Source organism: Bos javanicus, chromosome 28 (assembly GCF_032452875.1).
Source record: "Bos javanicus breed banteng chromosome 28, ARS-OSU_banteng_1.0, whole genome shotgun sequence".
In the NCBI taxonomy this organism is placed as follows: domain Eukaryota; kingdom Metazoa; phylum Chordata; class Mammalia; order Artiodactyla; family Bovidae; genus Bos; species Bos javanicus.
In genome coordinates, this window is record NC_083895.1 from 43,490,979 (window position 1) to 43,515,709 (window position 24,731).

The 24,731-nt window shown below is 51.4% G+C and overlaps 1 protein-coding gene across 2 annotated transcripts in view; it reads right to left on the reverse strand.

Annotated features, from left to right (window-relative positions):
• Nucleotides 1-24,731, reverse strand: part of ANTXRL (ANTXR like) — a 44,308-nt gene that overhangs the window by 3,618 nt on the left and 15,959 nt on the right. The window contains exons 2-17 of one of the 2 annotated variants that reach the window (XM_061405592.1): nucleotides 23,868-23,939; nucleotides 22,491-22,562; nucleotides 20,164-20,245; nucleotides 20,022-20,055; nucleotides 19,055-19,134; nucleotides 18,910-18,978; nucleotides 18,493-18,573; nucleotides 18,333-18,393; nucleotides 11,010-11,105; nucleotides 8,214-8,283; nucleotides 7,572-7,662; nucleotides 6,405-6,626; nucleotides 4,922-4,960; nucleotides 3,672-3,755; nucleotides 3,191-3,268; nucleotides 2,647-3,078 (exon numbers count right to left, since the gene is read on the reverse strand). In XM_061405592.1, coding sequence (XP_061261576.1) covers nucleotides 2,953-3,078; nucleotides 3,191-3,268; nucleotides 3,672-3,755; nucleotides 4,922-4,960; nucleotides 6,405-6,626; nucleotides 7,572-7,662; nucleotides 8,214-8,283; nucleotides 11,010-11,105; nucleotides 18,333-18,393; nucleotides 18,493-18,573; nucleotides 18,910-18,978; nucleotides 19,055-19,134; nucleotides 20,022-20,055; nucleotides 20,164-20,245; nucleotides 22,491-22,562; nucleotides 23,868-23,939 — 1,357 coding nt within the window. In that variant the 3' untranslated portion in view covers nucleotides 2,647-2,952. Of the gene's footprint in view, nucleotides 1-2,646; nucleotides 3,079-3,190; nucleotides 3,269-3,671; nucleotides 3,756-4,921; nucleotides 4,961-6,404; nucleotides 6,627-7,571; nucleotides 7,663-8,213; nucleotides 8,284-11,009; nucleotides 11,106-18,332; nucleotides 18,394-18,492; nucleotides 18,574-18,909; nucleotides 18,979-19,054; nucleotides 19,135-20,021; nucleotides 20,056-20,163; nucleotides 20,246-22,490; nucleotides 22,563-23,867; nucleotides 23,940-24,731 lie in introns of those variants that run through there. The other variant, XM_061405591.1, reaches the window with a different exon arrangement.

The window sequence follows — 24,731 nt, forward strand, 5'->3', positions numbered from 1 at the left end:
GGTGCTCAGCTTTCTTCACAGTCCAACTCTCACATCCATACGTGACCACTGGAAAAACCATAGCCTTGACTAGATGGACCTTTGTTGGCAAAGTAATGTCTCTGCTTTTCAATATACTATCTAGGTTGGTCATAACTTTCCTTCCAAGGAGTAAGCGTCTTTTAATTTCATGGCTGCAATCACCATCTGCAGTGATTTTGGAGCCCCCCAAAATAAAGTCTGACACTGTTTCCACTGTTTCCCCATCTATTTCCCATGAAGTGATGGGACCAGATGCCATGATCTTCGTTTTCTGAATGTTGAGCTTTAAGCCAACTTTTTCACTCTACTCTTTCACTTTCATCAAGAGGCTTTTTAGTCCCTTGGACTGCAAGGCTATCCAACCAGTCCATTCTAAAGGAGATCAGCCCTGGGTGTTCTTTGGAAGGAATGATGCTGAAGCTGAAACTCCAGTACTTTGGCCACGTCATGCGAAGAGTTGACTCATTGGAAAAGACTCTGATGCTGCAAGGGATTGGGGGCAGGGGGAAAAGGGGACAACAGAGGATGAGATGGCTGGAAGGCATCACCAACTCGACAAACGTGAGTTTAAGTGAACTCCGGGAGATGGTGATGGACAGGGAGGCCTGGCGTGCTGCGATTCATGGGGTCGCAGAGAGTCAGACACGACTGAGCGACTGAACTGAACTGAAGTGCAGACACATCTAAATCACAACGAGCAGCTGGCTGAGGTTTCAGAAGGCAGCAGCTCCTACAAGATCATCCCCAGACTCCACTGTTCTCTCTCTGAGCATGTTCGCATACACGTCTGACTGCATTTCCAGTCCAGGTGGAGGAGTTTGGAAACAACCTCCCCATGGCTCAGGAGCTGGATGGAGGAGAGAGAGGCTGCACGTTTGCGCTGCTGGGGACTGACTCCCCTGGGGCTTGTTTTTCAGCACAGCCTGGTAAAGAGGGCCTGGGCGAGGTTCTGCCTGAGCAAAGCTCCTGGGAGTGGGTACAGGGCACATGGGGTGGTCAGCAGTGAGAGGACAAAAGGCTTATGTCTGTCCTTGGAAGGACATCCGGTTGATGCTCCTAATCCCCTGCCTGGGCTGAGCTAGTGCAGACTGAGAGCCCCCAAGCGCAGTCTTGACATGTTCCCACTGAGGCATGCCCTTTCCTCCAGCTCTAGAACTCCTCACTGAGGGGACCTATGGTTCAAGTAGGAAAAACACGAGGCCACTCCTGCATAATATGTCCCTGAATAGGGTGTCTCCTGTTATACATTCAGGGTGGGGATTGGGAGTTGACACTGGCCTGCAGAGATGGTAGGCTCCCAGTTGACACCCCATCACTTAGACTATGATTCACTTTAAGGCCTGGGACCAGAACGCAGAAGGCTTCAAGAAAGGAATCAGGACTCCTGCACCCACCGGAATACTGCAAGTATCCACAGATATCCTAAACACTCAGGGCCCCAGGATTATGGTTGGGAGGGATAATGTCAAATGGGAGAGGGGCAGAGGAATGGGAGGGGTCACATCCACCAGCTACAGTCACGGGCTCCCAACCCCTCTCAGGATGAGCAGGGTTGGTTTCAGCCAGCTCTGGCTGCTGCTGCTTACTCTCTGGGTGGCCTTGGCAGCTTCCCTGATCTCTCAGGCCTCCGTTTTGCCTCCAGGAAGCACACAAATCACTGTGAACCCAGAGAGACTAATGGGCAGACTTGAGAGCTGGTGTTGCAGGGGCCGAGCAGAGCCCTGGGTGGATACGAGTTCCCTAATCCACCACTCTGCCATCCCAACCTGAGCTTCACAGAGCAGCCCTGGGACTGTGACCGTTCAGAGACCTGTTCTCTGGGCAGGAAGGCTACTTCTGGTGCTTTCCCCTCTGGTGTCTTGCTCTGTCCTTCCTGCTCCTGACTGAGCATCTCTGGGTGGTTGTCTCTATTGTTTGAGGCATGATGCTGGCATGGGGCTCTTGTGAGCATAATGAGGCTGTGGTTCTGGGGAGAGGTTCCAGGAGAATCAGGTGGAGAATGGGGCTTCCAGGCAAGCAAACCCAGGACTGAGAGCCATAGGAATGCTGGCTCCTCTGGCACCTCTGTCTCTGCTGGGTGTGAGTAATGCCTCAGATGTGTCAGTAGCAGTGTCCAGAGGCTTTCTGGCCTGTCCACAGTTTCTAAATGCCCAAGTTCCCAGTCACCAAGAGCCAGTGTTTGATTCAGGGAAGGTGACCAATGCAGCCCTCATTAAAGACTCGGGCTCCACAATGTCCTCCAGGCCCCTGGTCTGGTCTGTAGAAAGGGTCTGAGTTTGGAATGGCCAGGCAAATGATTTCCAGGCAAACCATTTCCCTCCTTGGGTCCCAGGGAGCTGGGTAGGGCAACCTCTGGTGGTTTGTGGGCAGGCACCATGAGATCATGAGTACTGACCCCAAATGGGGGACAGAGCAGTGAGAAGGGTAGAGCCAGGCTCAGAATTCAAGCCTAACTGTGCTCCTCCCAGCATAGTGACTTAGTCAAGTCACTCAGCCTCTCTGTGGGTCAGTATAGTGGGACAATAATAGTATCTACCTGTAATTATTGGGAGGATGAAAGCAATGAAAACATGTAAAGTTTTTAGCTGAGCAACTGACCCACAGAAAGAGCACAGTAGAATTACCCAGCATTATTGTTACATTCCAAGGATGACAACTGGAACAATTTGGCTTCTCCCCATTGTCACAGGCAGTGACACAGGAGGTTGTCTTTGCTACCTGCTAAATGCAGTCAGTGTTGGCCTGACAACATCGTGGAGAGGCTGTCACCATGTCCCACCATTTCTGGCACTTGAGTGACCAGTTCAGGAAGATCTCATGGGTGGGGTGCAGCCAGCAGTCCCATAGGCGTGGGGGAGTTGTGGAAAGGGACGATTGATGGAAGGCAAATAGGTCTCTGCAGACCTTTTCACTCAGGATTGGAAGTTCTAGTCATAGTTCTGAGAAGAAAGGTCCTGACATCCTTGAGATGAGGACACCGAGGGAACGCGTGGGTGCCATGTGGAGAATCGTCTGGAGGTGCATGAGCTCCCGGTCCCCACTTCTTGGGCATTCTTCCTGGCAGATACCCAGACAGGACAGGGTTCTCTGACCTACAGTCTCAGGGGGCAATGATGAAGGGCAAAACCAAGACCCCAACCCATGGGGGGCATCCCTGTGCCCTGCTTACCATGTCTCTGGTTGGACACCACATTACTGACATCTGATTGCAGCGCTGAACAAAGTCACACAAGCTATCCAGTTTTCCCTGAAAAGCAGATGTGTTTGTGAGGATGCTACAGGCCTAGATGCTGCCTCTAGAGGGGCAGCGTCTCCTATCGCTTGAAATTGCCTGTCAGGGCTCCATTCCCACCAGTTCCCTGAAACAGTCCTGAACTGCCCTTTGGGGGCCCCAACAATATCCAGAGCTTGGGCCCATCCCAGGGGGGAAACGCTGGTAGTGATGGGAACGTGAGCCCTTGTACTTTTTGGCTTCCCCTGAGCAACTAGGCTTGGGACGCTTTTGGCTTTTCTCTAGTACACTCTGGTGCCCACAGCTCGTTTCTGCTCATGCCATGCCAAATGGACCCAGACTTGTGCATGAACCAGCTGTCCTCATCTCCTGCTCCCCAGCCTAGGAGTCAGAACTCCTTCCCGAGGGCCCTTCTCACCTCCATTCGTTTCATTCCCCCTCCTTGGCACCCACAAGGGACAATCACTGTGGGGCATGACATTTGGCATGTCTCCTCTGGCTCCTAGGGAGAGAAAACACCATGTTCTTGTCTGGCAGCTCCTGCCTGCAGACACATGACATCTGTTGCCCTGGCACCTGTCAAGTACCAGCCACTCAGCAAATGTTTGTGGGAGAATCAAGGACAGATGAGCAGCACCCGGCACAGGAAGAGAGTGGCCTCCATGTGAAAGCGCACCAGCTCCATCTGGCTTACAAAGACGGCTCTTCCCCAAACATCAGCAAACTCCGCCCTGTCCCCTTGGTTCCCGGAGGCGCCCCTGCAGGAGAGGCCGGGTGCGAGGCTGCGCCGTGTGACGGCGGCTGTCGGGGTTGCGGCAGCAGCAGTGGGCAGGGCTGCCCTCACCCGCCGCGGGCAGGTCCAGCCCCCAGGCCCCACTGCAGCCAGCGCTATGCCAGCCCTGCAGAGACCCTGTCTGCCGCTGTATATCAGACCCAGGTCCCTAACCGCCTCTTATGGGCCCTGGCCTGGGTCGGCACTCGGGTGGGTCAGCCTCCCCACCGGTGCTCCTGCTCTAACCGCCTCTTATGGGCCCTGGCCTGGGTCCGCACTCTGGTGGGTCAGCCTCCCCACCTGACCTTGGCCCCTGTGCTCGCCTTGACTCACCTCTCTCACAGCTCGATGCCAGATAAGACTCCCTCCTCCCTCCTCAGTCCCCCAGAGGCCAACCCCCAGGCCCTCACCCTGAAATGAGCCAGGGATGAAGAATAAGGAAACGGAGGCCCAACATGCATCAGAGCTCAGGGAGGGGGTCTGGGTCCCTGAAACCTGAGAATCCTTTTCCAAAAACTCACTTGACTCCTGGAAGGATCATCCTACAAACAGTCCCTCGGGAACTGACGAAAAGCCCATTGATTCCAGGAGGGATCATAGCTGTTCCTGAGACGGGCTACCCCACATGCTGATCCCATGCTAAAGGCCCTGGATCAGACCATGTTGGGGGCTGGGGAATGGTGTTCTCTGGGTGACATTTTGCAAGTCTACTTCTTCATCAGCATCCCTGCCTTCCCTCTGTCACCCTCTCTTTCTACCAGTTCTCTCCGCCCAGACAGGTGAGAGCTGGAGGGGTTGGGGAGGACATCTCCCTATATACATCTAGGGGCCTCTCTGTGTAGGGCATTGTGTGCAATGGGCGTGCTTTCAACATCAGGACCAAACACATCACTTACCCTTTCTGGACTCAGCACTGGCGGTGGCTCCTTGAGGGTCTGCAATGGAAGTGATCAAAATTGGAGTCGTCAAGTTTAGTGCCCATAAAGCTTATCTCTACTGAACTGATGCGTTCTGGGGTAAGATCTTTGCTGCATGAATTGGCTTCTCTCAAGTTTCACCCCCAGCCTGAGTGTCACAGCTCCCTCCTTCATGACTTTTCACCTCCATCCATCTTTTCCTGCTTACTTGGTACTCACAAGGGAAAGTCACTGTGGTTAAAATCATGGGTTAAAAGGCATGTGGAGGGCTCTGGCTCAGCCACACAGATAGAAGGGGATGCAGCTCAATAGCAGTAGGGAGGCAGAAAATGGGTTTTGGGGTGTCAACCTTGGTGTCTGCTGTCTGTAGGTTTATAGCCAACAGGCTCCCCCTCCCTGGGCCTCAGGCTCCTCAGTTATCAAAGGGGAATCAAGACCTCCATGTATGGTTAAGTGGGAGACAGACAGACTGAGGTTACTGGTCCCTGGTAGAGGCCGCACACGGAGTTTTCATCAGCAGCCCTGATGGCATATGAAGACAAGAGAGCACTCCCCATCCCTCCCGCCTCCCCTCTCCCATTCCCCTGCAGCCCTCCCTGCCTCCCCGCCCCGCAGGGATGACTGTCCACCGCCCTCTCCCCTGCTTTCTCTCCTCACTTCTCGAGCTTTGCAGAAACCTGACCTGCCGGCCTCTAAGCTGCTTTACTTGTCCTTTCTCAGCTCTGCTTTCCCTCTTCACCCAGCGCGGTCCTGTGCCCTTACAAGCCAAACTGGCCAGTCCCTCTGCCTCCTCTCCCTCCCCAGGCCCAGTCTCTACTCTTCATTATCAGGGCACCTGCCACACCCTCTGAAGGTGACATTTACCTTCAATGCCCCCCAGGTGCCTACACCAGACCAGACACTAGACAATGAGCTCTTATGGGCAAAGGTGGCGGGTACTTCATTCCTGCCTCTCTGTGCCCGGCATAGGGTCCTGCATATCCCGGTGACTTTCTGTGACAGATGAGGGAGTGACTAAGGTACCAGAGATGGGCAGGGATCCATGCTGTTTGCAAAGGCACAGCCGCCTCTGAGGTTAGCACTCTCCAGGCCAGCATCCTTCTCTCTTTGGGCCATCAGTGCCCATGCAGGCCCCACTTCTTCCCCCAACAGCAGAGACTTCTGGGGCTTTGATCTATCCGTGTCTTTCTGCTGTAGGGCAGTGTGGTTCTCAGGGGATCTGGGGTCCCCTCTTTTCAGGGGCCAGACAACCCATAGGCCACCTCTATGTGAGGGTGGGAGCATGAGGCAGGTAGCCCCCTAGAAGCCTGACTGTCTATGCCCAGGAGGGGAGGACAGAGTCTGTGCCTTGTTTGCTGGAGCTGGGAACCTGCCCACAGGCAGGACCTGAAGCAGGCCCATGCTTGGTCCCTCAGGGCTTGGTGAGGGCTGGACACAGGCTGCGTAGGCAGGGCTCACTCACCCTCCTGTGGCATAGCCACCAGATGCAGCAGAACATCAGGGACAATAGGAGCAGGGCTGGGATGAGCGCGAAGAAGTAGAGCGGGTTGATGTAGGGGATGACTTGTGCGGGTGGGGCGGGTGGTGCGGGTGGCGTGGGCGGCGTGGGCGGTGTCTCTGGAGGCGGCTGGGCAGCTGCTGAGGGAGCTGGTGGGGTAGTCGTCTCTTGAGCTGGCCCCCCTGCCTACAGAAAGAACACATGGCAGGGTCCTGGCACGGACCAGGCGCCTACCACTTGGATCCCACGCCAGTCCTCCCTTACCCCTTTCTGCTTGTTTACCCCACTTGAGGAAGCAGATTCTAGGAGATCACAGCTGGTACCCTGTGGAGCCCTGGGCCACAGATCCCACTGCTGGCCCTGCTCAGAGGCTCTGTCCAGAGACCTGTTAAGGAAGCCCAGTCCTCCAAGGAGTGATGGCACAGCCCTCACTGCCTGCATTGGCTGAGAGCATGGGGTATTGTGAGGATCACAGACAGCTGTGACACCCAGATGGGAGAGAGGTGGGGGTGCGAGAGCAGAGGCAGGGCACCCTGAACACCTATCCACAGGCTTACTCCCCTACCTCCTGGCTCTGCAGCCTCAGGCAAAGCTAGCTGGGTACCCACAGCTGCTGCACCCTCCAGACCTGTGTGCCTGGAACCCAGATTTGGAGGGCTTGGGGGTCCCAGAGGTCCTGGACTCTGTCTCCTACTCACAGTGTCCCAATCTCTCCCACTCACCCCAGTTGGAATCCAGGATGGAGCCTTGAGGTCCCCACCACAAGGCCCAGCCCAGGGAAGGTGGCAAGGTATGTCCAGGGTGGGCAGAGCCTCAGCATCATTTCTGGAGTCTGCTTATTGGTCCCTTCCATGTGCCTTCAATGACACTTGGTTCACAGAGAGAGCAAAGGTTTGCAAGGCTTGGACGATAAGGCATACCCCAGGTGCTCTTTTTAGTAGCCCTCCTATGGCACTGCCCAAGCCTGATGGGAGTTCAGCACACAGATGTAGGGTTAAGGGCTCTGAGCTACTGCGAGACGATGCTTAGGGTGCATCAGGCTATCTGCTGGACCTGCCCGGAGTGTTGTTCCCTTCACTTGCCTCCCCAGGGCGCAGGGTGTCAGGACAGCCTTAGCTGCCAGAGCCTTACCCTGGTACTCGCACAGTCCTTGCTGGTGAGGCTAACATCACTGTTGATGAAGCTGATACCATTGTTCAGGCTAATTTCAAGGGAGAAAGCCCTAAAGCACAGAGAGGGTAGACAGTGACAGCCAGGTCAGACAGAGTTCTTATACTTGGCTCAAGCTGTAGCTCATAATCTCCTCACTGTAATGACTTTGAACACCAGGCATTCAGGGATATCAGGGAGCAGACAGCATAGGTGGGGAGAGTTCATCCCAAAGTATTACGAGGTCATCTTCTGCAATGAAATCTGACGAGGCAGTGAGGATCCCTGAGTGAGTTCAGATGTCCTCGTAGCCATGAGCTAAGTGACCAGGGATGGTGGTATGGTGTCATCATTCCAACTCCTCTGTCAGTACAGTATGGGAGTTTAGCTCCAAAAGGCTGCCCAGAGCAAAGGCACCATCCACCCCCGGGCACATCGCCTTCTGCATCCTGCTCTCCTCGGCAGAGCCAGGGTCGCAGCAGATCACTGAGCACCTCAAGGGACTGTCTACCGGGGCAGGTGTGGAGGATGCATGCCGTCCTCCTGGAGACATTACTGTGTTGCCCCAGTAGAGGTGGGTTCTCAAATTCTTTACACCTCACGGTGGCAAAATTGGGCACTTACTCATCTGGATTCTCTATCTTTATTCCTGGGCATATCATACTGGTATCTTGCACAGAGTTGGCTTTTTCATCTGAAACGCAATCACGTGAGAAGAATGTCAATGAACTTACCCATCCGCCCACCCACCCCTCCCCTCTGCCTGCCCTTGGCAAGCAGAGCTCCCACTCTGGCAGAAGCAGCTTCTCTTCTCCGCCTTTTTCTGACACCTACTGCGCACCAGGCGCTGTTCAGGGCCTGGACTCTGGAGTTTCATGGGAACAAGACAGGCGGAAGTCTTGCTCTCAAGGGCCTGACATTTGTGGGACTGGAGAGGGAGTCAAAATGAATGCCAGAGAGAAAAGCACCATGGTGTCAAAAAACCAGGGAAGGGGTGGGGAAGGGAGGGGGAGGGAGAGCTGCAAAGACTCAGCATGGCCAAAAATAAATGAATGAAATTATAATCAAACTGAAGGTTTCCCTTTACATTCCTCATTTGTTAATGTTTTTATAGCCTCCTTTTAACTTAGGGACATTTTTTTTTTTTTAATGAACGGATGAAGAAGCACATCTCATGAAGAGCATGTCTTATGAAGAAGCATCTGTGTGACTCTCAATACTTTCTCCAATTCCACTTCAGCTTTTCTTCTGTCATTCAGAAAAATTAGATTTATTAAGCTGTATTTGAGATGTTACAGGCACTTACCTATGTTGGGATCAGGGGTAATGTTTTATTCTTTACTTTTTAGTATTTTCCTGTTTTCTACTATGTAGCAGTTATAATTAGAAATTTCTAATGTATTTTTATTGTTTTTATTTTATTTTTATTTTTTTGCCACAGCTCAGGGCTCTTCCCTAAAGAATGGTTCATTTCCATGTGGAAAACTTTTTGGACCTAACTCAACCGTCAGATTAGCTATGAACTTCAGACAGTGCGAGTCCTTCACTGGGACGGAAAATAAAAGCTAACTGCCCAGCATGGTCAGGGGAAAGGATTTGCATCTGAAGGACAGGACGGTTGGGATTACTGTGAGCAGTTTGTTCTCCATAGGCTGTTCACAATCCTGAACAGGGAGAGAGGGTGACGGCAGGCACTCCACAGACTGAGGGCCCAGAAAAGCGTGGCTGATTGTGAAGCAGGTTTCAGCCCAATATTAACTGGTTAGCTAAACACTCGCCCCATCTAGAGAACTTTTTGAAACATAAAAGCTTTACATACTAGTGACAAGCAATGTAAAACTTACAGAAACCTAGGTTGATTTTTTTTTCTTTTTTACGTTTCTTTATATTTTCTAAACTTTTGTCTTATGTTTTAATCAGAGGCAAACATAATTAAAAGGAAGCAAGTCAAGCCTCATCAGTGCCTCAGGGCTCCGGGCAGTAAACAGCACGGTGCCATCGCTTCTTATCAGCCTCGACTGTGTGCAGTGAGGTGGTCAGTGGAGGAGCCCAGGACTGTAGGATGGCTCTCCTGTGGGAGAACCTGGTCCTGGTCCATCCCAGAGACGTGATGTCTAGAAAGGAAAGCAATACAGCCACGGACCACAGAGGAACCTCTGAACACACTTCCTAAAAGACAGGTTGTGTCCCACCTTCCTCGAGGAAGGTCATCTCAGTGAGGTGGAAGGCCCAGAGGAGGCAAGAAGCAGCTTGTGACCTTGGGCATGCTCTTGAATTGACCCTGACTCTGGCTTCACATCTATACAAGGGAGTAACAATAGATGTCTTCTGAGAATTAATTGGGATAGTGCATGTAAGTCACTGAGCACATTAGCAAATGTGCTCAGTAAATAGTTCTCCATGCAAAAGTTTACTGAGTCCTAATCACTCCCCAGCAACTACAAACCATGGGAAATCTAACTCCCTGAGACCATCTACACATTTTGTGGTGTAAGCAGTTAGCAATGGAAGAATCCTGCCCATCTCATGCACCCGTGGAAGAAGAAGAGATGGCCCAGAAGTGCTGAAGGAGAGGACTTGCTCTGGGTTTACCCGATGGCCCTGGAATGAGGAGTCATTGAACATAAAGTATCAGATCAATGTAGCAGTGGGATTGCTTGGAGACCTGAGGAGGAAGAGGAAGTCTAACTGTCCCCAGGCACTCTCTGGGGGAGATCAGACCCACTTCAGTGATGAGGGCATATCTCCTGCCCCGTCTGTGTGCTTCCTCAGGCCACTTGCCCATCGTGGAGGAACACTTAGCGCCTGAATATTTCCAAATAGTAGCTATGTACACGATAGGGCTTAGTTGTGTACCTACCATACGAATGGCCCCATTGTATAGGACAGATAATAGAGACTGAGAACAGAACACTCATTAGGTCAAGATCACACATGTCAAGTGGCCCTGAGCCAGAATTCCAGGGTCCAGGCTTGGCAATTGGCATCTGCTCTCCATACCACCCTCCTGGGAGAGCTCAGTGCACCTGGCCCAGATTCAGGACCCTGGGGGTGCCATCACTTCCCACCAGAAGAGTTGTGAGATTCAAGTACTTGTCTCTCAACTGAAGTGAGGGCCAAGGGAAGTGTGGGGGGAGTGCAGCCATAAGGGCAGACCCAGCATCCCAAGGCCAGCCTCTGCAAGGGCAAGCTCTGAGCCAAGATGGTCTTGATGTGCTGGAGCTGATACCTTCCAGACTGAGACGAAGCGCAAGGTGGCCAGTCTTACCAGCCAGGTGGCTCCTTCCATTGCCTATGTTGCCTCCATCCTCACAGTGTCTGCAGTGAATGGTCAGCAAAGGCTTTGATGGCTTAGCTGGCTAAGGGAATGCAGTGTGGTGTGGAAAACGTGTCACTTGGTGGCACCGAGAGGCTACTTACCAATTAGCTTGTCTTTGAATTTAAATCTACAAATAACTTCATCCTCATTCTTTGCATTATTAAAACCTTTTCCAGAAATCATCAATTCATATTCATCTGCAAGGGCGACACCCAAAGGTCTGTTATTAGAAGAGTGCTGACTTCCTTCTGATCTTACAGTTACGATGGGCCACGCTATAACTGAATTCTCAAGGATTCCAATGAGCAAGCAGCTATGTCTGAACCAATATATGGGCACACACTGGGTCTTACCTGGCATCACAAAGGGTAAAGCTGAGGTGCCTGGGCCTCCCCCTGCCGCCTTTGGCTCGTCAAGCTCGTTGAAGGCACCCTGTCTGCTACCCTCCATCGGGCAAACCAGCCACAGGTTTCTGACTTTGAAGTCCCAAGGTCTTCCCTAAGAGGTGCAGGCAGTGTTCCTTACCAGGCCTTCCCTTACGTTAATGACCCGGAAACAAGGTAATGCAGGCTGAAGACATTCCTGACCCTTGTCTGAGCTGAGCACACAAGACTAAGTGCTTGTGGGCCTTTCTCACACTCAGGGGTCTGTTCCTCCTCACTGTGATTCTCTATGCCAATGGCAGGCTGGATACCCCAGGAACAGGGCCAGGACCTGGGTAAAGCAGGGCCAAGAAAGGAGGCGAGGACGCTGCACAGGAGAATCACCCATGGAGGGTGAAATCCTGTCTTAGCTGTGGTTCTGAAGTCTGCAATGACTGCTCTTCACCTCATTCTTCCTGCCGCTTCATGTACCTCACACAATGCCCCCAGGGATTCACCAAGCATTTCCTTCTGTTAGGGTGGGAGACTTTGATTTGCTAAGGTGTAGTTCTGGGCCATCAGAGGAGGCAATGGCACCCCACTCCAGTCCTCTTGCCTGGAAAATCCCATGGACTGCGGAGCCTGGTAGGCTGCAGTCCATGGGGTTGTGAAGAGACTGAGTGACTTCACTTTCACTTTTCACTTTCATGCATTGGAGAAGGAAATGGCAACCCACTCCAGTGTTCTTGCCTGGAGAATCCCAGGGACGGGGGAGCCTGGTGGGCTGCCGTCTATGGGGTCACACAGAGTCGGACATGACTGAAGCGACTTAGCAACAGGAGCAGTTCTGGGCCATAGCCCTAGCCAGGCTGCTAGCCAGGCCATAGCCCTAGCTCCAGGCTGTCCCCACTGGCACTTCCTGGCAACTGAAATACTAATGGATCCAGAGAAGGCAGCCAGTGGACCTAGCTCCTGGGGAGTAGATCAGGATAAATGCAGGTCTTCCAGCTATAAGCCCAAGGTCAATAGCCTCTACCCCTGTTCTCCTAGTTAAGATCATTAACTGCCCAAGATCAATTAGCTTGAGGAATATTCCTCAGAAACGTCAGCACAGCTTTGGACCTGACAGTCCCCCTCCTTCAAGTCTTCCTGTAGTCCCTATCAGATCAAGGTGAAGTTTGTAAATTCTCTGTTTTGAGGAAATCAGATTTTTGGGCTGTGGGCTGAAGCTGTCCTTCTGACATGTTTTTATAGGCTTTCAAGTATTTTCAAGAAAACGGGAGTCCATGTTTAAAATGTGAACATTTTCTCTACTAATCCAGGTTCCTAGTATTCTTGGAAAATGGGAACACTTGGCATGTGTGGGTTTGTATTTCTGCATGTCAACCATTGGCTGGGGTAGAGGCCACTGCCCTCAGAAAGGGAAGCTCTCCAGGGGCCAAGTGCTTGCCCCTAACACTATTGCCCATCATCCTTGGCTTGGCCTTGGGCCACTCCTCTTTCTCTTGGTACTTGCCTGGTCTAAGAGGGTACCTGATGCATTGACCTGTCCTTGGAAGAGCTCGAGCAACACGGAAGCATGGAGAGAGCACTGAAGCTTTGACAAAGCGCAGGGAAGGTGAACTGATCGTCTTGTGCTAAGACACCAGTGCCTTTGTGGCCCATTGAGGGCAACCTTGAGGCCCCTTAGCGACGCCCCCTCCATGCCCAGTAGCCAGCAAACCAGTGCTGCTTCTGAACCCAAATCTGCCAGGTTGCTCCCCCACTGTTCACATTTCCTAAGAGCCCTGCCCACCATGGCATAAGAATCTGTATTTGTCTAGGAAGAAGCAGCTGGAACTGTGTCCTGCAAACACGCCTTTACCAGCACAACTAAGTCCAGCCTGAGCAAGGCGACTGGGCCTTAATCTCATGGAAGTATATTTCATAATTCATATTCCAGGATTATTTACTGCAAAGAATGGTTTCCTTGAAAAGTAGAACCATAAACCAATGAAACATATTTTAATTAAACTATAGGCAGAGAAGAGAAACTTTAGCTATTGAATATGGGGAAATCAGGCTCTAGATGAGGCAAAAAAAAAAAAAAAAAAAGCCAATAGAAGCTTTTCTGCCATAAGCAAAAAGCCAAAAGGAATCAGAAATGAGTAAATAAGTGCCATGCCAAAGCTTACAACTCCTGTGTTCATCCAAATGTTGTTTCCCACTAATGGGCACCTACTGCACACCAATCTTTACACTTTCTCCCTTAAATCTCCTAACAGCCCCATGAACTTAGGCATGAGCTAGGCAAGATTTACTACTCAATTTTACGCAGAGGGATACTGTGACTTAGAAAGGGCAGGTCACTTCCTCTGACCCAAGGCAGGTACAGGGACGTGACCTCAAGTGCCCAATTTAGGACACATTTACATCACATCTGCTCCTGTCTTAATTCCAAACATCCATCACTCTGCTCTCTGGGGACATGCCCTTTCTGACCTGAGTCTTCAGCTCACAGGGCTCTGAGTTGAAACCAGAAAGCCCCAGTAGAGGACCTGGCTGTCCCAGCCGCATGGTGAAGATTGGGCCCAGCCTCCTCCATGTGGGTGACTGGAGGGAGGGCAGCAGCGGAGGGCGGGGCCGGACGACAGCACAGGGCACTGACCACACTGGCTCGCTGCCCTCTGCCTGGGCGCCTTCCTTCCTCCTTGGTTCTCCTGCTGCCTCCAGCTCCACTCACGTGCTGCTTCACCTCTGCAGTGGAGCCCCCCCTCTCCCAGGCAGTGCTGCTCTCAAAGAGGGGCTGCTGAACTCTGGCAAGTCTCCAAAGTGGAAGGCAGGGTGGTGGTTTCAATATTTCAGCAAGAGAGACTTCCGGGTAAAGGACTTTTGCTTTGCCCAGGAAGCTGTCCCTCTTGCTTTCCAAATTCCTCTCCTCATATCCCAATTCCTCCAACAGTATCAACCACAGGAAGAAAATAAAGTCACAGGGAGGACTGAAATAGGCTTCCAGGGCTGTATTTGCTGCACATCCCACACGGCTTCACTGCCTACAAGCCCTCAGGCCCTGGAAGGGAGACTGAGTCTTTCTGGAACAGAGAACTTTCTCTCTGGAAGAAAAGTTGTACATCAAGTTGTCTGGGAGCTCTAGAGAGAGGAGCTGATGAGGCAGGCTTGTCTGAGAAGGCTGGTGGAGCTGAGCGTGAAGAGGGCGTCCAAGCTGCTTGGGACTGACAGGGGCACACAGGTGGAAGTGGCTGGCCCTGGGGAGAGGAGGCAGGGGCACCACATGCGGTGTGGCACAGCCACTTTGAGAGAGACTGGACATTGCCACCCATGAGCTGGGCTTCCCCTTAAGGCAGTAGTTGTACTTTGGTCTTGATTGCAGGGAATTCCTTTCCCAAGCTCATAGAGAGGTAAGCGTCGGGATGGTCCGACAGTATGACTTCTAACATCAACCTGTTAGGAGCAGTCTGAATATTGTCTCCCCAAGACCAGTGAAATGAATTGGTCCATCCATACAATGGCGTATTATGTAGAAGGTTGGAGAATACTCTGTACTGCGTGATCCTATTGATGTAAAATATCTCTGTAGAGTATGTTTAGATAGGAATTTCCATATCAAAGTTGAACTCCGTGGTTGTTAATTGGGGAGACCATGGGATGGGACAAGGGGGGACCTTATCATGGTGGAGGGACAGCCTCTGCCCAGGCTGGTTGCAGGGGTATCCCACACTGTTCTGCACGATGTGCCCTGCCTTCATCCCTGCCCGACACAGCCTGCCCCACCCACCCTCACAGAGGGCCTCCAGCCCCAATGCGGAGCTGGACAGCAGACCTCAGAGGGAAGCCCCGCTCTGCCCCGGGTCCTACTGTGGCCTCCACTGGGCCCCACCTGCTGGCCTTCTTGCAGACACTCGCTCTGGTCTGGTCACATACAGAAAAATGAGCCATGAATAAAGCCCGAATAAACCTTCCTGCCTGGGTTTATTTGGGCTTTATTTATGGGTCAAGCCTGAATAAACCCAGCAACACACAGGAGGGATGAATCCCCAAACCATAGTGCCCAGTGCCGCAGGCCAAACCTCTCACTCATCCTTCGTGAGTCACCGGAGAGAAGTTCTAAAGCAGCAAAATAGCCTGTGGAGGAAGAAATCAGAGAGCAGCTGCCTCCAGGGGATGGGGGCAGGGATTGCCTGGGAGGAGAGCTGAGGCCGCATTCTGGGGACAACTCTGATGTTCTGAACCTTCAGTGCGCATTTTTCAGAACTCATCAAATGATACACTGAAGTCTGCTGCATTTGAAAAAACAAAACAAAACAAAACTCAATGAAAAGTGTTCCACAGGTAGAGATATGCAGAATAAAGGGTTTGTGGGTGTGGTAGTCTGATCAGTATAAGTTATTTTGAAATGCATCAAGAAATAAGACGGATTGATGAAGAGAGAGAGATAAGAAAGAGAGAGGAGTTAGATAAATATGTGACCAGGGATATATGGTTAGATATTAATTGCAAATCCAGTGGAGAGAGGAATGTTCATTGTACATTCATTTTCATTTTTGCTATGTGTTTGAAATCTTCTGTAATAAAGTGTTGGAATAAAAACAGTGAAGTGGATGATTAAAAATTATGTATATATAATGCTGTAGACACAGCCAAGCGGAAGTTACGGTTCTCACTGAGTGATGAGTGACTATGAGAGACCAAGGGCTGTGAGAAGCCTGGGGGCCCAGCTGACCAGGAAAGGCTGCGGATTGAGGCGCTCTGAGAGTGACGTCTCAAGGGCTGGGTGGGCTGGACACTGCAAAGCTGGCCAAAGTTTTGCAGGAAACCCAATACCCCCACCCCTAGCCTCTGCAGCAGATGGGCAGACTTAGAGTAGAGGCTAATTGAAAGGCCCAGTTGTCTGGCTTGGGGGCCTCACCCTCCAGAAGGTTACAGAAGTAGCCTTCTCTGCCCTTCGGGTCCTATGTAGAGGATGGGCTGGAGCAAAGGCCTAGGGGCAGGGAGGCCAGCAGAAGCCTCTGCCTGTTCCTAGAGGCAGCCCAAGGTGCTGAAGCAGCTGCGTGCCTCATGCTCACATCCTCCTGGCTTTCCCTCACTAGGCTCACTGACTTATTCAGAATGACAGCTTCTACTTTATTTGGGGTCCAGGTTTCTGCCTTGAGCTTTCCCTCCCAGTGACAGTCATGCTGTGTGGCAGCTCTTGACAAGATGACAGTAATTGTAAAGGTCAGAGCAGCACCGCTGGGCCCCACTGGCAGAGGGTGTGCAGCAAGCACCTGTCACCCCAGCTAGGCCACCACCAGGCATGAATGACAACAGGCATCCTGCCCTGAGGTCTGCAAGCCCGTGTGTGTCCTGGGGACACGATCAGAGAATGGAAGCTCTCAGGTTGCTTGCAAGCTGGGACGTGCAAGGAAAGCCCCTGCACGTGTGTGGGGTCTCCTTCCATGGCCACACCTTGCACAGGCCACAGGGTCAGAGACAGGAGGGGTCAGAGAGCTTCCACCCACTGAGGGCTCAGCTGGAGATGCTCTCACCCTGGGTGTTCTTTAACCACTTCCCTCCCCAACCTGAGCTCAGCAGAGAGGTAGGGGAAGAAGCAGGGGTCAGTGATGGAAGTCTTAGTACCAGCTCCTGTAGGTGAGGGCCACCAGCTTCTAGATCCCGTGCCAGTTGCCGTGAATTCCACTGCTTCTATGTCCCACTGCAGATCTGATAAAGGGTATTGTTATTTCTACTTCTTGGAGATGAAATTGGAGGTGGTAGATATTCAGCAAGTTGCCTTGGTTTCATGTCCTTGAGCAGCAGAGACCGGATATGAACACTGCTCTGTCTGACCCCACAGCCTATCGCACCGTAGTCTTGCAGTTCTGAGGACCACAGCCAGGACCAGCTTCCTGGCTGTGCATCCAGCTGCATGCAACTGGATGCTGTTACTGGGAGCGTGTGCTTATCCAACCACCTCAGCTCTACAAGTCCCAGCAATGTGGATGCTTGAGCTGGCACACACAGAGCTCAGTTCAGAGAGAGAGCTTCTATCAGCAATGCGACACACAGGATCCTCCCCAGTCTGATGCAGGGACCGTCCCAGGGGAGGGATGGCATCCTCATCAGGTTTCAGATCTCAGGGAGAGGCGTCCCCGCTGAACCACTGGGGGTAATGATAGCTGTGAGTATTTTTTGGATGCCTTTGTCAGGATCTGTTACTAGTATGACATTGACCATGAACTAAGTCCAGTTCTTTTCTTCATCCACTGAAATAATCATGTTTTTCTTCATTTTTCTGATGAGGAAAATCACATTGATATTTTATATATTGAATCGGGTTGGCATTTCAGGGGTGAACCCTAATTAGTCTTGATGCATTTGTCCTTTTTTATGTTGTTGGCTTCTGTTAGTGTTTTGTTGAGGGTTTTTTAAATTAAGTTTTTCTTATTTCTTAGTTAAATTTCAAGTTTTGAGCTAAAAAAATATGTACGCTTATAATCACCTGTAATCAGTTAGTAATATTTTTGTGTCAGGTCATTTTGTGGCATACATTAAACAGACAGAGCTGTTTGTCAATTACATCTTAATAAAGCTAGGAAGAGAAAGCAAAAGTCGCTTCATCATGTCCGACTCTTTGCGACCCCATGGACTATGCAGTCCATGGAATTCTCCAGGCCAGAATACTGGAGGGGGTAGCTGTTCCCTTCTCCAGGGGATCTTCCCAACCCAGGGATTGAACCCAGGAACCCCACATTGCAGGTGGATTCTTTACTAGCTGAGCCACCAAGGAAGCCCAATAGCTGGAAGAAAGAAGTAGTTGTACAAACACACACACACACCACAACCCCCTACACACACACCTCACACACAGTCTCTTATAGGCCTGGTGTAGTCATCTGCCCCAAACTTCTGTGCAATCACCCCGCACACTCAGATTCCACACTCACACATACAACTCACACTACACACACAAACCATATATACTGAAACCATGTGCTCAGAGCACACCCATAAGGCACACTGGACATGCTAAGAACTCACACAAACACACACCACTGTATTTACAATAGCAACTCCAGCTCTTACCTCCCACACAGATATCGGAAGGCTCCACAGAAGTAATTTCAATACAGGACTTAGTTTCGAGCTAAAACAGGAAGATGAGGGACAGGAGCAGGGGGTGTGAATGGCAGGAACTTGTGGAGAACCCACCTCTTCCCGCTTCTCAAGCCCAGCCCTCACTCACTGGATCAACGATGTCTTTAAGAGCCTTGAATCCTTGGTTCACTGCAAACACGTGATAGGGGCTGTCTGCAATTTCTATTAACTGCAGTGGAGAGGAGAGGGTTGGCACACAGCCAGAGACTGAAAACACAATAGATCCTATCCCAGGAAACGGACGCTTGCCTGCTGCCATGTTGGATTCCAAGGGCCACTCTCTGGCATCTATCAGCAGCCCCCCCTCAGGAAGTGGAAAGCTCCTCCACCCGCACCTCTGGTGTGCAGGTTTACACAACACTTGCTGTTCACATGCCATGACTAGTTGTCCAAACACTTGGACTGGGGTAAAGGGACATCCACTGGGTGATGTTGGGACAGCTGTCTCTGAACGCTTTCACCAGCTGGGCTCAAAAGTGGCACGTGGTTCCCCGTTCAGAAATACCTGATGCTCCTCAAAGTTTTTTACACCCACGCAGTATACTGTCGCTCCCATTTGCCGAGCCTTGTCAGCCTACGAGAAAAAAAGCGTTGAGTATAATTCGTCAAACAAGTGGAACCCAAAGCTGGTGACGATGGTCTGGACTCACTTCTTTTACAGTTTCCTTTAGTGTCTTTTCCTCCAGAGTTCCATCAGTCAGACAGATAATCATGGAATGAACCTTGTTTTCTGCAGGAAAGATTGGGAGTTGCCTTGTGAGCAAGGCACCTGGAGGGACCTGCCTCAGGCTGCCAGGCCCACAGTGCCGCTCCCACACGTCCTCCTGGGGAGGGGCCACCCTGACCCCAGAACTGCCACCCAGAGCACCCCGAAACAGAAGGCGCCTTAGCCCAGGACCCACGTGACAGGTGAGGAGCCTGAGCCGGGCTCAGAGTGCTTCCTAGTGACCCTCACTAGGGGCGGGTGGACAGCCTTTATCCTGAATGGCAACTGCAGCTACTTCCCTGGCAAGGACAAGCCTCTCAGCTGAGCTCAGGGAGGAGCAGCCAGACTGACCGACACAGGCTTGGGCAGCGGCCCCGCCCAGCTCCCTGCCTTCCCAGCAGCCTGCGCTTCCTTCCTGATGAGGCCGCAGCCCTACAGTCTACATGCTGGTGGTTCTGGGCCGAGCACAGCCTTTCCCACTGTTGGAAACACGGTCACAGAACGAGAGTCAACCACAGGGGAGAGGCTGAAGGGGCAGAGCCAGGGCCGTGGTGGACAGAGTGTGGGCAGGCAGGGGCACCAAGGCCTCTACTCCCCAAACTGAACTCTATTTACTCACTGTCCCTGGAATTTCTCTTTTCTTTTTCATGCAGCTCAACTATAGGTCAAGCACTTGATATCTAGTAAGAACCAGGAATGTAATAGATGATCCCATGTGGTTCTCAGGAACATCCCTGGGGGAGCTTTTCATCCTCATTGCAGGGAGGAGGGACCTGCAGCACAGAGAGGGCAAGGAGCTCGCTCCTAGAGTCAGCGCCAGGAGCTGGCCGAGGAGGGTGTGCACCAGCCCTCGCTGAGGCCCGGGCCTGGCTCTGTTCCCCTGAGCACAGTGACGTCAGCCGGCAGCTTACCTCCTGAGTGAGCTTGTTCAATTTGCTCAATTGCCTGCAACAAATTGAAGGAAAGTTGGGGGAGGTGAGAAGTGAGAAAACCCAATAATTCTTTAAGAATGTGACAAAGCAGAATAAATTCTCAGGGCTGTAGGATCTGTACCTTTTTAAATCCTTCCTGCATATATGTGTCTCCTGTAGGCACTATGTTCTGAAGTCTGATAAGACCATCATGAACTTCATTTCTGAAAAAAGTCAGGAAAGGGGATTGAGGAGGAATGAAGGTTGACTGTTAGAAAATAGACCAGCTGCCCGGTGCCATTCTGCTCTGTGGAGCCCGCCTGGACCAGAGAACACAGTGGCCCTGTTGTGACCCTTCTGTCCATGTCTTTACACCGACAGGACTAACCCTAACGCTTCTTTGTCCATCTCCCAGTGAGCATGGAGGATGCTGCTTTTCCGTCCCTTAAGTAGGACCTGGCTTTCGATGTGCTCATCCCTTTCTCAGCAGGCAGACCTCAGGGGACTCAGCAAGTGGTGAGTCCGTGGTGAGAGGGGAGCACCCACAGATGCGCACCTGTGGATCCAGCACCCCCAACATGACTGGAGGTACTGCTGGCACCTAAGGGGTCCCTGGTGAGGGCACATTATCCTCCAACAAGCAAGGCTGAGTTTGGAGAAGTCACTCTGCTGATAACTCTGCCATGCCCCCTCATTCTCTCCCACAGGCCCCCTGTAGTAGACTCGGTCCTTCCAAACCACTTCCCTCACTGGATCGGTGCTAAAGGAAGTAGTCAAGCTGCTCCATTAGAGTCTAGGGCTCCTGGGCTTCACGTGCTCCTGAAGAAATAGATGGAAGAGGCCCGAGGAGTGTCCATGTGGGCTGAAGAGCAGTGACCCCAGGCTGCCACAGGGATCTCTGTTGGCTTCTGTTACAGCAGATATTGGGGGCTGGGACTGGGACACGCCAGGGGGTGGGGCTTAGGTTCAAGCTTATCCGGTGTGATGGCTGAGCCCTCACAGCAAGTCTTAGAGAATGTGGTGCCTGAAGGGTGGCTCTTGCCTCAGGCAGAAGGGATTCTGCCATAAGCTGAGAACTGCGAGCCCCTGATCCTGCCCTACCTGACCCAGCATGGGAACTGAGGAGGCCTGTGACCAGGGCCAGTGGAGGCCAAACAAGACCCTGCCCACCCATGCAAAAAAACAAAAACAAAAAACCCTACCCTCTTCCTGTCACTTTTGGGAAGATTTGTTTTGTTGACAGCATCTCAAATGTGCTGGAACCCTCAGCTCTCCCTAGCTTCCATCCCAGGACTGAGCTTATCCAGACTTCACTCTGGCCTTTTTCTTGGCTGCTCTGCCACCCCATCCTTATTCCCAACTCCATGCATGGAGAGAATACTAGCCTGCTTATGCCCTCATGAAGTCCACTTCTTACAACTCTACCCCATTTCCCCCTCCCCTCATTCTCACTCCTTTTCTGACACTTTCCCTTGAGGTAGACATTTTCATCTCCATTCTCCAGAAAGGACTGGGAGCCCCTCAGGAGGCTCCCTCACAGCTCCCTTGGTTCAAGTTCTCAACTCTTGGTTAGAGGAGTCAGTGGTCCTCCTCCCCCCCACGGACAGCTCCTCTACCAGAGGCCCCCAGCTCTCTTTCTGCCACCAGCCTGACAGCTCCCCACTCACTCGCTTTCTTCCACCTCACACTCACTCAGAGTCTCTCTCTGTAGGCCACAGGGACACACAAAACCATGCCTTCCCCAGAGCACTGAACAGAAAACCCAGTCCCTGTTTCTTCTGGGAGCCAGGCCTGGGGAGTGCTGTCTCCATGCACTGGCACCCCCACACTCTCTGGGTTTCAGTCATTTGCATCATGAGCATCTTAAGCTCCTGATTACTCATGAGCTCTATATCTTCCATCTCCAAACCTTTGGGCACACCTAGGATGCTGCTGTGTCATGCTTTCTTCCTACACCCAGCCCAGCCTGGTATTCAGAACCATATTCATGGGCTCCCTTGTCTCGGATCCACCAAGGGGTCAATCCACTGAAGCTCTAGCACTTCACGCCCATCCCTGCCGCCTGGTTCTGACTCTGCCTCTCTTCTTCCCCCAGTCGGCCAAGAGCAGAGACTGGCACACAGGACAGGTGCCAACACAGGCCAGTGTTCACAGAGGGCCCGCATCTGCTCCTCAGGTCCCAGGAGTCCTCACAGTGAGCCAGTTCTGAGAAACAAGAAGAGGGCTGAGAGGACAGGACAGGTGGAGAGCAGGGTTTGGGGAAGTGGAGCTGGTCGAGCAGCACAGGGTATGCCAGTGCCAGCACAGTCAGGGCTTGGTAGGAACCAGGGAGCTGGGACTGGGGTCAGAGTGAGCACTCAGCGGAGCCCAGGCTGGCCCAGTCTGCACCCAGTGGAAACCCTCAGCTCCTAGGAGTCTCTCTGGCCCTCATTCACCAGGCCTGCCTTGGCAGATTAAAGCAGCACTTACCTGTCTGAAGTAAGCTGCATGACGGTGTGACCCTCTGTGGAGAAGGTGATGAAGGACATCCGCAGGTTAGGGCTGGGGAGGAAGCACATGCTCGTGAGAAGCTCTATATGACACAGGCTCACAATGAGGCCAGTGTGCAGCCAGGAAGAAGGGGCACGCCAGCTTCTTTTTTCCCCACCCCAGAGCTTCTGCTTTTGGGTTCATTTCCTAAACCTGGAAGTTTCTCTAACTTTAATGAAGGACTGTAGGTATCCTAGTGAAGGAAGCCTGTGGAGACATGCTGCCTTCTTGGACGAATGTACCAGGATGGCACCCTGATCCAACCTTATACCCCTCACCCTTCCAAAGTGTCTCTCTCTCTCTTAAACACACACACACACACGTGTACACGCACACTGCACACATCAGATACCTATGTGTTCTTTCAGGAGGGCCTCCTAACTGGTTTCTCTTCTTCTATAAAATTCTTTGTACCTTTACTCCTCTTCCCTCCTTTACATCCTTCTCTGCTTTATTCTCACTCATCTCAGAGAAATCATTCTCCTTCTTAGCAGCTATTCATATACATCCCTCCATTTCCTTTCCTGGACTCTGTCTTTTGGTCCATTGACACTTATCATGTTTAGGTAAGCTGCTATAGTATGTTCTTAGATAAGCTCCCTACTGCTCCTGGGTCTTGTTTCAACACATTTTACTGACAATATCAGACTTTCCTTTTTGGCACATAACCTTGATCATGTCAGACCCCTGCCCAAGAATCATCTGTAGACCCCTATTTTTTACAGCAGGAAATCCAAGTCCCTTGGCCTGGTATTATGCGTCCTGAAGGCTTTGTTCCAAATCTGTCCTGTGCAGCCTCATCTCCCAACCTTCTTCTGCATTAACCCTACTCTCCAGCTGAACAGACCACTCACTGCACAAGAAGTCTTCTTAATAGTTTCTGTTACTCTCTCTTCCCCATCCTTCAAGACCTAGGTTCAAAATTCCACATCCTCTAGGAAACCATCCTTGACTTTTTCCCTAAGAATTCTTGCTTTTCCCTTTAATTTGCCTCATAAGACTTCTGCCTTTTTCTTTTGGCTCTTGACACCATTTAACCTGGTGTTCAGTTATCATGTTACAGGTTTGCCTGTTTCCTCATCTATAAGGTCCTTCAGGGTAGACTGTGTTCCCTACAATTATGACCTGCCTTCCAAGTACAGGGCAAGAAAACTGCTGAGGAGACCCAATGGAATCTGCTTGACCTGTTATTTTCTGCTTCAGAACATGCCCCTGGGCTCTGTGCTCCTGACTCTAGGGGCTCCCATTCCCACTGGGTCTAAACAGCTGTGTACTCTGCCTGGTGGGGAAACACCCTGCGATTTGGAGAAGCCATACTTTTCAAACTTCTTGACCAAATCCTCCACAAAGGAATAAATGTTCATCCAGTTGTTGTTCACACTGCCTGACCTGAAAATGAAGAAGACTTAAGTTAGAGGGATGAGGTGCATCCATTATGTAGGCAGAATTTCTGCCTCCTCAGTTTCCAGTAGACCATTTAGCAACTCCTTCCTCCCACTCCATGTGGCTGGAGGCTGCTACACACCCTCAGCAATCTCAGTGGGTCATCCTGGTGGGGAATTCATAAGTTTTGAGTGTGGGAAGGGTGACCAATTGGACCTGTGTGCTTGGGAGTCAGGAACTTTTAAGGGATGAGGAACCTCTGCTAACAAACCAGGATGGATGTGCAGCTATCACATCGGAAGTGATGTAGGATGCACTGATTGGAAAAGCCTCCAGTGATTAAAAAAAATTTTTTTTAACTTTACAATATTGTATTGGTTTTGCCATATATCAACATGAATCTGCCACAGGTATACATGTGTTCCCCATCCTGAACCCTACTCCCTCCCCATACCATCCCTCTGGGTCGTCCCAGTGTACCAGCCCCAAGCATCCAGTATTGTGCATCGAACCTGGACTGGCGACTCGTTTCAAATATGATATTATACATGTTTCAATGCCATTCTCCCAAATCATCCCACCCTCTCCCTCTCCCACAGAGTCCAAAAGACTGTTTATATACATCACTGTCTCTTTTGCTGTCTCGCATACAGGGTTATTGTTACCATCTTTCTAAATTCCATATATATGCGTTAGTATACTGTATTGGTGTCTTTCCTTCTGGTTTACTTCACTCTGTATAATAGGCTCCAGTTTCATCCACCTCATTAGAACTGATTCAAATGTATTCTTTTTAAT